General features: G+C 39.5%; 1 protein-coding gene across 5 annotated transcripts in view; it reads right to left on the bottom strand.

Moving 5' to 3' along the window:
* Window positions 1-16,770, bottom strand: part of NYAP2 (neuronal tyrosine-phosphorylated phosphoinositide-3-kinase adaptor 2) — a 144,789-nt gene that overhangs the window by 44,802 nt on the left and 83,217 nt on the right. For all 5 annotated transcript variants that reach the window (XM_074833714.1, XM_074833715.1, XM_074833718.1 and 2 more), the window contains one exon: window positions 12,204-13,301. In XM_074833714.1, the coding sequence (XP_074689815.1) occupies window positions 12,204-13,301 (1,098 nt within the window). The remainder of the gene's footprint in view (window positions 1-12,203; window positions 13,302-16,770) is intronic.

Here is a 16,770-nt window from a genome sequence, read left to right as displayed (position 1 = left end):
CACTCTATTAATAGGTTTGATATTTACCTTGGACCAGTCACAATTACATAATTAAGCAGAACACAATTCTCTGATATTCACTACATATTCTTTTATTTTGCTTTCAGAGCTGGCCGTGTTGGGACTTGGTGACCTGCACTTAGGAGAACCTCAACAGAAGCCTCTGCATTTCCCAGTGCCTTCCTGGGCAAACACCTAAGTACAGCAAGTCAAAGGGAATTCTGCCACTGACTTCAACAGAGCAAGGGTTTTCCATCCAGCAGTTATTATTTGGGGCTAGCCAGCTACGCTGATTCATATGAATGTATAGCATAGTTGACACTGGTGAGCCACAAATATTTTTTATGTAGTTTGTACACCCAGATCTCCTGCTGATAATCCAGGCTGACCTTTCAGTCAAACAACTAAATGTGTGCACATAAATTTCATACCTGTACATACATGGTCTATGTCTGTTTGCAGCAAATAGGATTTAAGTAGCAGAAAAAGGAAGGTGACTAGTTTAGAAAGTCTGAATGTGGCCATATTGTGAAACTTTCTTTGCTCCTCCGCCTTCCTCTGTTGGTATGGCTGACGCTAGCCTTGGACTACTTACCAACACACATATGCAACACAAGCATATACTGCCATCTCCACCCTAAACTCAACACTGATCAAAGAACACACAGTTAAACGAAACATGAAATTAAACTGTAGAAATCAGTGACTGTAAAAGGTTGCCCAACTGTTAACCAGCATTTGATTTGAAGAGAAGAGGGTGCCTACTCTTTCATAATTGTTTTCCTTCCCAATCCTGTTCATCTCACTGCATGTTCATTCTGTTATTCAGGTTCTTAAATATACAGCCTTCATGTTTGGATGTGGAAACGATGGTTTGATGGGCACTGCACATGTCCTAGCACAGTATGGCAAGAAATAAGAAGGCAAGGGTGAGCCAAAAAAGCTAAAATATACAGAGACTTTAAGAAAAATGCTTTTGTAGAAAGTTCATGACCTTAAGTTTCAAAGCTTCACTTCAAAAATATCAATCTTTCATAGAAGTGCTGACTATATGAAACTTGTCAACATTTTTTTGATCAAGTTTTCTGCTGAAAAACAGCCTTTGAACTCTATCAGCAGTTTGAATGCAGGGTTTTTCCATTGTTTGACCACCTTCATTTATTCTAACGTGTATGCCTTCATCCAGATTCAGTAGTAAATGAGAATCTGTTGTTAGTCAGAAAAATGCAAATAGTAATGGACACTGGTTGTGAAAACTGGGGACAGAAACCCTCACTCTCATATTTTCACATAAAAAAATCAATTAGAAAGTTGGAGTAAAAATACATTTTTTCCTGGCTTTTTTCATCTGTATTTTAACTACCTTTATGAAGAACATTTTTATTAAAGCTTTTCTCTTTATTGACTCCATTAAAGAATGAGAAAATTTGCCTTTCATTGTTAGAACAAGTGTCCCATTGGTACAGCTCCCCTTCTACCAGTACATTACCAGTAAAAGGGAATCCTGATGTTGTCTTAACATTGGCCCTATCTGAATTGTGCTCTCAGATTTACAAAGCCAGGAAGAAGTGTACAGGCTTTTCTATACAGCCTCTGTGTCAAGCCTAGCTGGGTCGGGGTCCCAAGCACTATTTGCTCTGCAGGTTAATGCTCAAGGTTTCTCCCGATTACAGCATGAAACCCACATGTCATTCTGTCTTTCTATGCCTTTTAAAAGTGTCAATCATTTTAGGCCCTCCCCACTTTCTAATTAGAGGTTTCATTTTGTGAACTGGTTTTACTCTTGCTAGCTAAGCAATTATTAAGCCATGACAGCACAGACTTGAGATTCTGAGGAAATAAGTAGAATTGCAGATGGCCTTATACAGCTCCGACCAATGCCTGTGCTTGTTAAGACTTTCCTATTATTGCTTTCACAAGCGTGCAGAGCAGCTAGCATGGCTGATACAAGTGTCTGTGTATGGATTACAGCACATATAAATTAAATATAAATTATGCAAACATTGCCTGAGCAGTGAAATAGCTATAGATTTCTTGGAAGAAGGTACTTTTTGAGTCATGAATTTAAATCACACACAAAAATACAGTAATCTTCATCTCCAGCAAAATTAAACATGCAGCTTCTCTTTTTCAGGTGAGTAGTTAAAAGAACAGTAGTTCTCCTTACTCATTCTTAAATGCCAGGTAAAGTGGTAATTGCATGTTACTGTTTTAACAAAAAAATAATTATTAGGGATGGATAATTCTGTTCAGAGGAATAAAAGTAACCTGAACCTTCACATCAAATTGAATGTAAATGAACCTAATTTTTAATATGCATTATTAACCTGACAATTATTTCCTCAGTGTTCCTGTACTTCTCACCTTGTTTATACCTAACATGTTTGTACACCCATAAAGTTTCATGGTTCAATATTTGAATCAGTGTTACATGTATAACCCAAATAAAGCTGTTTCGAACCCTTTGATGTCTCTTGTTACTGATAGACTCCTGGAAGGTCCGGAGAAAACTGAGGGAGAAGCATCTCCACATTTTCTCAGTTAAGAGTCTAAAATTTTTGATCAGAATATTATGTATAGATTAGATAATACACTGACAAAAATGTGTAGCATATCATGCAGTCATCCACTATTTTTTCTTAGTCTTCATAGTATTCACTGCTATATTCTGCATACCTAAGGGCCTTGGTTTGCAGAGTGGTTTTGCAAGGAACAACAGCCTAAGACAAGGGGAGGACCCCTCTTGTCATCATTTATAATGGGATCCCCCAAAGTATCTCTTATCTCAAGGACCTTTGGATTGGGTCTTTAACGACGGGGTTTAAGAATTGAGCTCACTCTGCCAGGAATCAAATCAGATATGCCAGGAAAAAAAAAAAAATAAAAAAGGATATATAAACCACTTATCCCAAGAAATTGTCAGTTTTTGTTACAGAGATCAGTAGGGTAAAGTAATTTAAGAAATATCAAGAGAAATAGCAGTCAGAACTATTGGTGGATTTTAGAACTGAGGAAGGAAACCTTGTTCTTTCCTTTATTCCCCCCAAAGTTCCCACCATCTTCTCTTAAAATCGCATAGCTTCTACAGCTAGAGCTGTGTCACTGTACATACAGATAAGGTATTTAATTGGACTCCATCTCTTGTAAAGATGCAATGACAGCAGCTCAAGAGATCGTGAAACCAGGTTTCAGATCATAAGCCAGCATGCAAAAGACTTTCATTTAACAATGATCTCGAGAAGCTCCTCTGGCTATGATGTAGATATTCCAGATTCTGGGAAAAAAAAAGCAGATTTTTGTTTGCAAAACTGTTTTTTTGCTCACAATAAATTTTGGGGAAACTGTTATGTTCTGCTGTCCTTGAAACTTGCACAGTATTTCACCTTCCTAAAGATCACAGTCCTTGGCTTGGTGGTGGTGGTGTGGTCTGGGGGACTTCGGTTATTTTTCCTAAACAAAACTGTGATCTCCTTCCCTGTGATTTAGTTTAAGCAAACAGACTTCAGTGCTGTCTCTATATACCTACCCATGGAACACGTTAAATCTTTTGAAACAGATATGCTTTATGAACATCATGCTTCTTAAAAACAAACACAATAAATGTAGGCCTTCCTCCTAATGGTCTCTAGTTTTACTTTCAGGATCTAACAAACAAAAATGCACTTGAATCCTAATGCAAAGAAAATCTGATTGTTAACTTAATAAAAATGCAATTCAGGGTCCAGTGCTTGGTTATAAAGACAAGTTCTGAAAGATCTATCAGCTGCCTTGAAAAAGGATCCCTGTACTGCCAAAGCCAGAGGCAGAAGCACCAGCTGGTCCCACCCTGAAAGTCATTGCTTCAGCCAGCCAGCCAAGCCAGCCCACCAAAAGATCCACTACAGTCCCCAGCCACTGGTTTGATGTTGCTTTCCCATTAACTTGCTTTCTGCCTTTTGTAAAGCTAACATGCACAGGTACCTTTTTCACATCTGAACTGCAGTTCCTGCTTAAGACTGCTAACCCTCCAACTGCTGCAACACATGATACAATTTTAGTAAGATACTCTACAAAAGTCCTATAAACCAAAGCTGATGTCAGACATTTCCTTCAGCAAGAGGCTCCATGTTATTTTCAAATAAATTATCTCCAACTGACACCAGGTTAGAGATAACCAGACAGTCCCCTAACAGTTTCATAGCATATAAAGTTTAAACATGTCTGTGTTCAATACAACAAATAGAACCAATTCACTGTTCTAGCACACAGAAATAAAGCATGGCTCCCTATCAAATCCAGAAGCCCCAGGGAGGAGAACACAGATGAAAGCATGGGGTTGGGACAGCCACCCACCCCAGGTGCCACAGCTGCTGCCCTTTGGGCATGTCCTCTCAAACCTCTGGCATTGCCAGCCTGGCCGGCTTCATCCGACGCGGCTGCTCCAACTTCCTGAGTAGAGGCTACGTAAATAAAACTGCACTATTGCTTTAAATCAAAGTAGTTCGATTCCTATCCTCTTTTATTTTTTCCCCTTAGTTCTTTCACAAAAGGAGGACCCTCATACCCTACACTGATTCCACCTTCCCTAAGAAACACAGTGAGAAATTTTAAGAAATTGTATTTAGCAGTTTTGTTGAAGGTCATATATGCTTATGGAAAACTTCACCAGATTAAGCATTTCTTACCATTATTACTGAGCACCCATAAATTGGTCATAAATTGTGTGGTGCTGTTTGAAACAAAAAGACAATAAACTCTCTGATTCACCGTTCTGCTGTATGACTACACCATTTTGAATACAGGCTGTTCTGGTAACAAAGGACATTTATTTTCTTGAAGCCAGAGACACAGATGGTGTAAACTGGAATAGCTCTCCTGATTTCAAGTAAGAAGCGATGATTTATAAGTGCTGAGGATTTGGCCTAAAGGTCAAGATATTTCTCTGGTTTAGAAAGCTCTGTTTGGGGGCGGGGGAGAAATCAATGGCACTTACAACTCAGAAACTATTATCATTATCCATGTCCTTAAGTGCAGCACGTGTTACTTTGCTTATTCACAACAAAGTGAAGTAGGTGCCAGTAAGTGGATTTAAGGATTTTTTTTTTCCTTTACAACTTTCAGACAACTCACATCTTCCTGTACATTAAACCTAAAGAGAAAACGTCTTTTTCAGTGCCTTTTACTTGAAATCTAACAAAAAGAGTTTTAACTCTATTAATTTTTCTTTTTTATCCCTTACAAGTTTATTTCTTCTTCATAAAAAGAAACATCGATTAAATTGCTAACCAGAAATTCTATCAATCAGTCAAGTAATATAAACAGAAGGAATAAATAAATCCATATACATCAATCAGAAACAGCAGCTGTTTCCAGAAAAACCTGAGCAATTATTTATGAAATTATGTCTTCTTCAATGCTTCTGTATACCGTCACAATCCCAGGAGGACCTGATTTTCTGATGAGCCTAAATTGCTGAATTAGATGAGGAGACGATGTCATGGTACCAATTAGCAAAACCATTGCATATAATCTCAAAACGTGTGCTTTCTATTTTAATAACTGCATGTAACAAAGACATTCCTTCATCTTAAAAATGGAGGGGACATCCCACCCATTAGTGAATTGAACAACTAAATGCCCTTAAAATAGACATACTCACTTTGTGTGAAAGCAGCAAGACAACAAACAACATAGCGTGCATTTCAATCAAGGAATGGGTACCTACTGATTTATCCATTTGAAACAAGTGCTCAAACCTGGCATTATCCTTGGTGCCAAGATAGAACTGAATTACTGGCACGCAATGCAAAATGGGGCAGTGATGGCGTAGCTACGGTGGGGGATTAGCACTCAGGGACATGCAAGCTGCCCCAAGCTGCTGTGCATCCTTGCACACATTTCTTCTTTGTACCTTTGCTTCCCAGATCACTCTTTCCCATGTAGGGTAAACCTAGGTGAAACATCGGTTTCCTGTCTTTTGCATGCTTAGCTGAATGACCTTACTGTCACATTATGATTTTTCTTTCCAGTTATTTCCTGTGATTGTTAATTGGGGAACACATGTCAGCTTCAACAATTAAGAGCCTCCAGCTGGCTGGGTTAGCTGATCTGGATCAAAATATTTAGTACAGTGCCCATCTCTTTTTACTAGAGGATCTAAGGATTACTGGTGAAGGACAACACCACGTATGGCTGAAACAGCACTTAAGACCATTCAACTGCAAAATGAATCTTGTTTTTTTCCCAAACACTTGGTTCCTGAACGGTGCTGACCACATCTGGTCATCTCCATGTTACACTTTTAAGTTTTAGAGACCTAACTGACAGCAGCAGACCAGACAGCTTGTGACCTTTGTGCATACAGGTGTACACAGCCCTTGCCCTGAATATGCACTCACAAGTGAATACTTGAAGAAAGTACTTCTGATGCTGCTTATATCTTGATAGATTGTAAAGGACAGAGCCTTCTTCAGGCTTTAACTAAAGGCAATTAACTGTGGTAAGACCATATCCTTCCAGTGCTGAACAAGTGTCATTCTCTTCAAAGCTGGTGTTCTCTTACCCTCTATTCCTTTTCCTCTGGCACCTCCCCTTGCTCCATCCTCTAAGTCTTTTCTTTCAGATCTAGTTTCAGGACTGTCAAACGAGACATGACTGCTGTGATCACCTCATCTAATCTCATATATATCATGGGTCATCAGACTAGAAAAGCTAACTTCTAGTGAAACAGCTGCTTCACCTGTGATGGTGAAGCCAATACACCTCTGACTTAAAGGTTCAGGAGTAACTTCAGTTATGCAACATTATTTCTGTAAAGCTGTAGCTGTCTCATTAAGACTGAACTTGCATTCATACTGCATGCAATCAATTGCTATAATGCAGAAAAAGGCTGGAGAATTAGGCTTTATATAAAACTACAGAAAATATATTAACCTAGAGGTTTGAAATGACGTAGGCTTCCAAATTTCAGTCTCTGATACTGACTCTCAGCTATGCAGTAGTTGAGCAATGGTATGTGGTAGAGTAGCTATAATACTTTTTATGGCCAGCCTAATCTTTGCAGGCAAGCTCTTCATCTTCAGAACACCAGAGGCTGAGCAGGTATCCAAATGAGAATGCATGCACAGTTCAATGGCATACCAAGTCCACTCTCCTTAGGCCAGCATTCTTCATCCTAACTCCATTAGAAATACCTAAGCTAAAATCCTGCCCTGTCTGTCTACGTCCCTCATCCTGTGTTTAATGCACAGAGGTGGAGGTTAACCAACTAAATAGACACACACAAGGTGAATTTTCACTTGACTCATTTCTCAAACTCTCTTTTCCAACATACTGTTGTATCTAACGGGGAACCCAAAGCTGCTTTCTAGCTCCCTGGAAAACACCAGCATAAAAAAAAAAAAAAAAAAGTAAAAATTTCTACTCTAAGATCAGCATGAGATTCTTTTTAACAAGTTAAGCCACTTCGGCACCCCCTCCCCACACTATTTGACAGCTTATAATAAAATGTTTTAGATTGCTAGTGCAGTGGGTACCAGCCAGGAACAGAAAATGTTAATAATTATCCCAATTTTCGATGACTTTAGCTGTTTTTTCAAAGTAGCACGTTCACAAATTTCCTCCCTATATGTGACTAGAAGCTGAAGAGTGAAACTCTCTGTAGGCAGAAGCCAAAGCAGCTACAAAGCCCTGCAGAGCAGCTAAGGAAAAGAGCAATGAGCTGCTGTGCATCATGTGTCCTGATCTCACACACAGAGTCAGGGCACATAGCAGAGGTAAGTATTCTGTTGTGCAGTTCATTAGGATGAATATTTGCAATACTTGCTCAACATAGGCACAAAGTTCCCAGGAAATTAGGAGGAAACTGAAGCCTAAACAAATGGAAACAACCAATACATAAACAGAAAGGGCTGGTCCTGGCAAAGGATGTAAAAAATGTACTGCCTTGAAGTAAGCGCAGTTCAGATGCACACCAGCAGCTTCTCTGTTTTGCTGTTTAGGATGTGGGTATGCCTATAGGCACATGACTTCAGTTCTATATTTTCACAGAGTACAGCATGTTTCTATGGTACAGAAAAGACAGAGATAGCAAATACAGTTCCAGAATATCTGAAGACCGTTCCCTCCCTCTCTCTCTCTGTAATTCCCTCTTTACTGAAGGACACAGGTAACACAAACACTCAGGGCATATGCTAAAAGCAAAGGGAATGTGTCATTCAACACAGCTGGACTGAGCAGTCATACTTAAACACCTTCCAGCTGTATTAGAAAAGGACACACCGCAGCAGCCCAAGGATACCAGGCAGTGTTTGTACTCTTTAAATAGTTTCCCTCTAACCTCTAAGGACTGATGTATTTCACAGGGCTCTGCTACCTGTTAGGGCATACTACCATGTTATCCCACACAAAAGGAGGAAGGGCTAAAGAACAATTAATGACAATAATATCTATCTTCTCCACTCTTCTATATTCTTCATGCTCTACATCTTTTTTCAGTTTTTGTAGGGGTTCTCTCCATCTTTCTACCTTTCTTTGTGATCATCTTCCACTAATTTTTTCATTTCTGATTTGGTCTCACAATTTATTTTGCTTTGTTCTTTGCTCCCCACCTTCATAACTGTGCTGTAATGCATATTTAAGATGCTAATAGCACACAAGAGGATTTTTAGAAGAATACAGAACAATAACTGAGCTGCTTATAAAATCCAGATACGCACATCACAGTTACAGTCAGTGGACGCTGACTGCATTCAGCAATATGTCTGGGGCTTCAACAGAACCTCATATCCTCAGAAAACATGGCCCTGAGGTGACAGTCTCCTTAGTACCACTGATTTATCCCAGTTTCCCACTAAGGCAATTCCAGTGAACTCTATAGGAATAAAATGGAGGGGGATAAAAAAGGAAATATGGCAGAAAAGTGAAGAAAATAATACAGAAAGGCTACAAGGGCAGCTTTGCTTGTCTATTAAAGCTGTTGTCTGGAAATAAGGCTTGTGCATTCCCCCTCCTCTGAAAGAAACCCACTCAAAAATGCCACAAATTAAAAGCCAGCGAATATTTTCTGAGTTTGGACTCAAATGCCAAATTTCCACAGTCAGTTGCCGTAATAACAATAAAGATGAGAGAGAATTTTCTCTGTAACTGGTGCAATATTTTCCAAACACACTCAGCTGAATATAAAATTTAGTATTGTGCGCTTTTTTTGACTAGCATATGGCAGTGAGAGCTTCAGACAAGTCACAGAGGGCTGAGTCTTGGAGGATTCAATGAGAAAGTTGCTTGAGATGTGCTCAGAATAATTTTATATTTTAGAAGCAAATATTCTTAGTTTCCTAGCATGATTTCCTAAGATAGCTTCTTCTTTGGGTGTGTGTTTATTATCCTCTAGATTCTGGAAATCTTTCTATATGCTGAGAGCAAATTACACTGAAGTGACAACTATAAAACCGTGGCAGTCCCAGTTAGGCCTATGCTATGCATTTGCTCTCCCATAGCTTAAAAAAAAAAGAATCCAGAACTGTATGATTGCCTTAGGCTTCCAGTCTAATTTTGCAGGAGCAACATTTCTCTAACAGATCATATGATTAATCCAGTGTACACTATCTATCATATGTATAATCGTGGCATGTAAATATGACAGTCTGGTCAGATTTTACATTCAAATCCCACAGTTTAGATTCTTTATGGTGGATCATTTCAATGTAGAATAGAAAGACATAAAATGGTAGACCTGCATGTGTTTTCTATAAATCTTAGAGCGTTTTCGACTTCTGTAATATCTGAGCACAAACCTGGTTTTTGCTCAATGCAGTAATCCCACAGGATTAAGTCATACTGTAAATACCAGACAAATTACAATCGGATTAGATGGGCAGTCTGTTCATTTACTCAACACAGCTGCACTCCAGAGTCTTTTCACCACTGGTGTCTATTTATCACATGAATGTTTTGTCCTTAAAGCAAATGAACACAGTTTCTATTTCATATCTCTCTTGTTTTACCATTCATGACTAATAAGGAGCACATTTCTACTTCCTAAGGAGCAAGCAGAATGCTCCTTGAGAGGCCAAGAAGAGGCCAAGAAGAGAGCTGTTCTTGGTACAGATCTGCACGATAGGATTTATTTTAAATTTATCAGTGAAAAGTCCCTTGAAAGGTCTGCATCCAACTTCAGTCAAGTGGAATATAGAGAATATCCTTCTGGATGTAGGTATGAGAGAGCAGCACAGAAATTTCTGAAATGCTGAAATTTCCCAGGACTTGCCACATTCGCTGCAGGAATTTCTATAGGTTCCAAACCCAGTACTTCTGCCTACACATTGGTGAGCATAAAACCGTCCAGCTTACAAACCCCACCAGGTAGGTCTGGTGTAGCATGGGGTTTACAGGGGATTTCTGCTCACTTATGAATAAGAAGTATGTTTAATAATGTTCAATATTGTCTGCACTTTGCCAAAATCTCCCTACCACTTCACTGTAATTATTTATAAAGGTCACATCACATCTCTCATAATTGTCCCCCATTACAAGAATCATCTTGCCTTTTAGGTACAAACTTGCTTCCATCCAGCACACAAATCTGGCATTATTGTATTTTTATTACTGTAATCACTTAGTGAAACCCTACTGAATCATGGGGCTAAGACTTCCATAAAACAGTATTTATGACTGCAGGCCACAAAAATATTAAAGCCAAATTAAGCAAACTGCTGCACCAACTCATATGCTCAGTATCCTGCTAACTCCATTGTCACCTCCACTTCTGATTTCACAGTCATTATTCCTGATTTGCACAGAGATAAACAAGAATAAAACTACTGGGGTTGGGGCAGTGGAGTCCATGAATCAGGAGGAATGCTCTGTATGCCAACCTAAACCATTGCTACCAAGCTTCTCCATACTTACATGTTTGCATCTACTCATTCAGTTGCAGAGGTGCAAGGCAAGCAACCTCTGCCCATGAAAACCCATAGGAGGTGTTCTCGTGAGCCCCCTGAGAGTGCCTCAAAATGGTGTGACCACATTGCAATGAGTGATGTAACAGAGCGGCACAAACACAAGCAGAAAGGCAGTGCAGGACTCGCTTCTCTTCTGTGGTGATATGGTAGCCTGGAAACCAGAACAGCTTTATCGGGTATAAACCAGCGTAGTTTATCACATCATATTTAATATGTTACAGCTGCCAAATAGGTGTAATATAGGACTTACACAAACATAAAATCAGCTGTTCTCCAAAGAGAGCCCTTCCGTTAGGCAGGTGTTGAGAATTCAAAGTCATAAACTGATTTTACTGAAGTTGGAGGAGAAAGCATACTGAGCTCACTCTGCACTCTGACAAAAGGTGTTACAGCTACCTTCCACTGCAAGACATTGTCTTTGGCACCACTGAACAGGAACGATTTTGCAACAGAAGTACTGGTGCCAGGCTCTGCTTTCACTCACACCTGTGACTCCTGCTGACTTCATTAGGAGTTTCCATATTTCACCAGCTCGGAATTAGGTGTACATTGTGTAAACCTGAATGCATATGGGACAATGATTTTATGGTACAGCATATGAAAAGTCAATATTGGCTTAAGGTTTTCCTGCACAACTTCCTTCCCTCCTTTTCTCTGTGTGTAGGTAATGCTTTATAGGTCATGTTGGTTTTCAGATCACAGTACAGCCTCCCAACCAGTCACACTAGCACAGCTGAAAGAGATACTCTGTGGCACAGTACGGAAGGAGGCAGTTGGAAGGAGAGGAACAGTTTAAACTGGTACGTCTGGTTACCATCATACACGCCACAATCACTGGCCAAGTTAATGGCGATCAGTGGATCTTTGCCAAAAAACAACTACTGTTTGGTTGTTTTGCTATAAGCTGCTTGCACAATTACTATGTCTTAGCATCCATCAAGAAAGGGAGGATGTGACATGGTGGGAAGATCCCAACTCGCATAGGATACTTGCAGCTGTGGAAAAGTTAATGAAAACTGACTCCTTTTGCAAGACCAAGCCATGAATTGTACTTCTGTAGTGCAGTATGCATACTTGAAAATCTTAAAAATATAACAATATGAAGCCTAAAGCAATCTTAACTATAATCACTTTTCTTCCAAGAAATTTATGAAAGGAATTCAGACTTTTGAGGTATTTGATTTTTGCAAGCATTTGATTTAGTAAAATATAATGAAAGATATTATTATGACAGATCGAGGAAAAATTACATCAAGAACTTACTTTCTGCAGGTTCCTTAGATCTTCTGCCACTGGAGGACTTCCTCAAGAGACTTCGTCCTGAGGTAAAGAGACTGGTTAGTTCCTCCAGAGGACTGGTGGGTGTCCGAGAACGGGAACCACTCTGAGACGATGACCCGTAGGTACTGACCGAGGCATTTACCATCTTTCCTCCTTCTTGCAATGTGTTTCTGGCTGTAGAATGAGGCACTGATGGAGAGCTTCTTGAGAGACTTCCTGAATGTACAGAGTCATAAGGAGGAGGTCTTTTGAGGCTTAAGGGGGTAAGAGACCTACCCATACTGACAGGAGAAGGTGAGGCAGAGTGACTTTTAGGATAACCATGTGGAGACTGTGTTCTGTATAAGGTAGAAGGATGAGGAGGTGAGGAGGTGTGCCCAGGGGTGCTCGTTCCATGAGATACTGTCTGGTCTTTCTCCAGCTTTTGATGGCCTGGTGTATGAGGTGGCAGTGAAGATGGAGAAGCTCCAGCTTGTTGTTTGATGTAAGACACATTTTCTAAAACGGGAAGCTTTGTGACCTCTAACGGAGTTAAAGGAGACTCATCAGAATTCGGGGAACACTGCACTGGTGCTGGTGGGAACACCAGCAGTGGAGGTCTGTGAGAAAGCAGATTTGGAAATGGTGGGGGTATATCACAAAGCAAGCCCTTGGGAGTAGATGGCACTGAAGACTTGGTGAAATCTAGGTCAGGCACTGTGGGAGTAGCACACTGAGAAGAACAAGTGTGATGGTCATATTCACATTGACATTTTGAATCTTGGCCTACATCATCAAATATAGGATATTTCATCTCCTCATAGACTGCTTCACTTTGGTCATCCTCGTCTTTTTTGAAGTCTCTGAGAATATTCCCAACCATTTCAATATAAACAGGCTCTTCTTCCTCTGTGTCTGGGGCAGGGCTGCTGACCTGCGATAAAGAGGCGTCCCTAGTGAGTGTTGTCTTCATAGGGCCGTGCTTTTTGATATACGTTTCATCAAAAGATGTGCTTAGCTGAGTGTTTGGATTTCGTTTCGGCTTAGGAGGTGGAATCTTCTTTGTGTATTCATCACTGTGAGGTCTTGGTTTGGCTGACACTGAAAACAGAACAAAATATAAATTCGTGAGAAGTATGTAACACACTTTGCCAACTACAGGATCTCTGTTACAGTGTCACAATTCTGGAATGGATTTCCTGAGACCAGCCCATTGTTGGTTTTCTCTGGTATTACATCAGTAGAACACTATAAAAATAACACCCTATTCAAAACACTACTAATCTTCCCCCAGAATGTTCTGACACTCCAGTATTAAGTAGCTAGTGAGCACTTCCCTTCCTCCCAGACATCTGTTCTCTCCCAAACTCTTTGGACAGGGGACTTTCCATTTTTAAATATTGGGCTTTTCAAATATCACTGTGGGATTTTAAAGACCCAAAGAGTTGCCAAAAAACTAAATATCCAAATGAACTCCTTATGGCTGCAAGAGAACAGTTAAGATCCCGGACATTCATGCTGGAATGACAGTGATGTAACTGCAGTGACACCGTGATGAATCAAGGCCTTTTTATTTATAGTAACTTCTTGCATAAAGCACAACAATTCTCTCAGCACTGACTGAGAAAGAAAACACTCTCATACAAATACTGCAAAATTTGCTGTTGGGATAATCCTAATCATTTATCAGGACTCTATCCTATGAATTAGCGAGACTTCAGTGAAGTCAAGGGGGAGCAAAGTATCTCACAGATTCAGATCCTTCCCAAACAGGTTATTTCTATAAACAATAGACCATTTTGACTTTGAAGTTATAAATCAAAACATTGTGATGAAATTCATTTGAAATGAGAGGTCAAGGGTTTCTTAGAAATTATCCTTTATGAATTAAACAATAAAGAAACTCATGGAAATTGCATTTCATTCACTTTGCATAAATAGTTAATAAAACATCTCATTAAATGTTGGGGTTAATAAAATGCCTCATTAAATGGTTGGGTGAAGTCAGTTTTTATCCTAAGTGGACTCAACAAACTTATTCAGAAACAAAATTTACCACATACACTTAATCTAATTATATTCCTATAGGGTAAATAGTTCTTGCATTGAAAGCCTTGAGATCTCATTGGTAAGTTTTTAAAATTTAAAATTAAAAAAGATTCCTAAACTACAAGCCAGTTTATAATGGCAGCTTTCCTGTCTTTCCAAACCGTGCTGCTCGCAATTCACTGCTACAGATCTGCCACTGCAAACTCAGCACTCAGCGAAATTTCCAGACACCTCTGCTGACCCGTCAGAAAGCAGCCAGCAAATTTCTAACGTTAAACCAAGCAGGCAGCACTCATGGAGTTAAAAACCCTCTTTTAGAAACAGCCTCAGATGTATTACTAAAGCCAGCAAGCGAGGCACTGCTCTGCCAGCTGAAAGACCGTATTTTGACAGTCTGCGAGGATGCTGGCTCGGGGCTGGAAGAGGCCTGCTTTACAGCATCCTACTAACGTGATTTGGTCAGTACCAGAAGAGGATTCAAATATAGTGTTATCGCTTTGTCACATTTCTGCTCTGCTAAATAACCTCTCTTCAGTTTTCACAAGACATAGTAATAAAGGCAGATGTTAAACAAGATTCCAGTTTTGTTTAGGAATAAGGAGCTGTGAACGTATCTGTGCACATATATGAAGTAGTGAGACCACTCTTTATCAACATTTGTTTAAGCTTAATGTATAACTAAGGTACAACAAAGCAAGAAGAAAAAGAAACCTTGCCAGAATGAAAAAAAAAAAAAAAAAAAAAACACCCACACACAAAAACAACAAAACAACCTCAAAAAATGATATGCTTTCATGATGGTTCCAATTAATGTGTTCCACTTTGCAGCAGGCTAGGGACATGCAAAAGCTACCACAGATAAGAGTATTTGGTAGCTTGATAGTTTTTCACTATGTGGATATATTCTAATGCACTTTAAATTTGTCTTTTTAATTAACCCAAATTAATTTTCTTGAATGTATTAGGATAGACTTTTGGGACTAAGATGTAGGCTACCAGAATCATTTGGGCTTTGCAGAAAATATTACTCCTGATGTATTTGACAATACTAGCAGATATTTCTTGCCGTGCTTCTAGCTAAATCACTATTTCCTTTTTGTTTAGTCCGTTATTTGTGTATTACGTTCATATACATTCTACTGACATAAAGTTGATCTCAGTCCATTCTCCACACCTCTGCTAATCTGATTTACAACCCTGGTAAAAGCAATCTTTTTCAGATTGGTGTCATTAAAATGAAGAGACAGTCAATGAGAGTGGCACAAACTGCCTGAGCATTTCTGAACGTGTTGCCCAGGACCTGAACTCTGCTTTAGACTGGCTAAAGGGTTACAGACTTCGCGGCATTTGAAAAAGGTGTATTTTGTATACATAGGCTAATCACAGTTTTCAATTCCTTGTGCATCATGCTACCATCCTAGATGGATACCTGAGATACAAATGTTTACTGCTCCTCTGCCGTCCTCAGCCCCTGTTCCCTATGCCACGGGTGTCACACTGAGAACATGCTCTGTCTCACAGCCGTATCACCACTCTGCCATCTCTTTATCTGGAGAGATGTCAACGATGGACAAAGTAATCAAAAGATGCTCTTGTGCTGGAGGGCATTCAAGGCTAGTGTTAACTGATACTTTTACCTAAAAATAGCTAAAAGTGGTTAAGAGTACTGTGTTTTCAAACAAATTGCTAGAAATAGCATATTTTACCTCTGTCCTCCTTTAATTTTCAGTTTTTATTCAACTGATGAGATTCTGCCATGTGGTCTAGACCTGTCCTTAGATGTTGGGGTTTGCATATACAATATTCACAAGTTATTACATTACAGACAAGGAAATGAGAAATGTCACGGAAAAATGACTGACATTCTGCCATCTAGTCTTAGAAAGTACTTTTGCATGGGTTGAAATTAAGTACCGCTATGACACACACAGCATTCTCATCTGCCATTGCATGATGTGTAGCATTAGCCTAAAATATCTTGGTGACATTATCAACAAAAAGGTCAAATGACCCAGTCTTGCTGTACGATACACAGAGTAAAACATGACAAGGTGAAAGATTTACTTTCCATTTTCTATTAAAAGCTTTTTTTCCTCTGCCACAGTTCATTTTATTAAATCATCTATTTCCAGGATGTGGTGTGCTACCGAGATCTTTTTCTCACCTTGACAGACTGGACTTTTCAAACTAAAATTGAAAACTAAATGCTTTAAATATTTTATAAACCTTATAAAGGTATACAGGTACCTCCTATATGCTACACAGAGCAGGAACATTTGGTGCTATGAGACTTCCTAGAGAAAATACACAGGTAAATGATGGGGTAAATATCGTGACTGGAAATGGAGGAACTGCTCAACACCTACTGGGAACTCTCAGCTGCAGTGGGGCATTCAGGAGGCAAACTGAATTAGGTTTAAGAAGGCTATGATGCAAGACGCTTATCATGTTTATTTAACAAAGGTTCCTACTCTGAAACACAGGTCCACTGCAAGGGCTGAACTCTACAGCACACCTGATA

Source organism: Strix aluco, chromosome 9 (assembly GCF_031877795.1).
Source record: "Strix aluco isolate bStrAlu1 chromosome 9, bStrAlu1.hap1, whole genome shotgun sequence".
NCBI classification, from domain to species: domain Eukaryota; kingdom Metazoa; phylum Chordata; class Aves; order Strigiformes; family Strigidae; genus Strix; species Strix aluco.
Note: the sequence above shows the minus strand (reverse complement) of the source record. Positions and strands in the feature narration are given on the sequence as shown.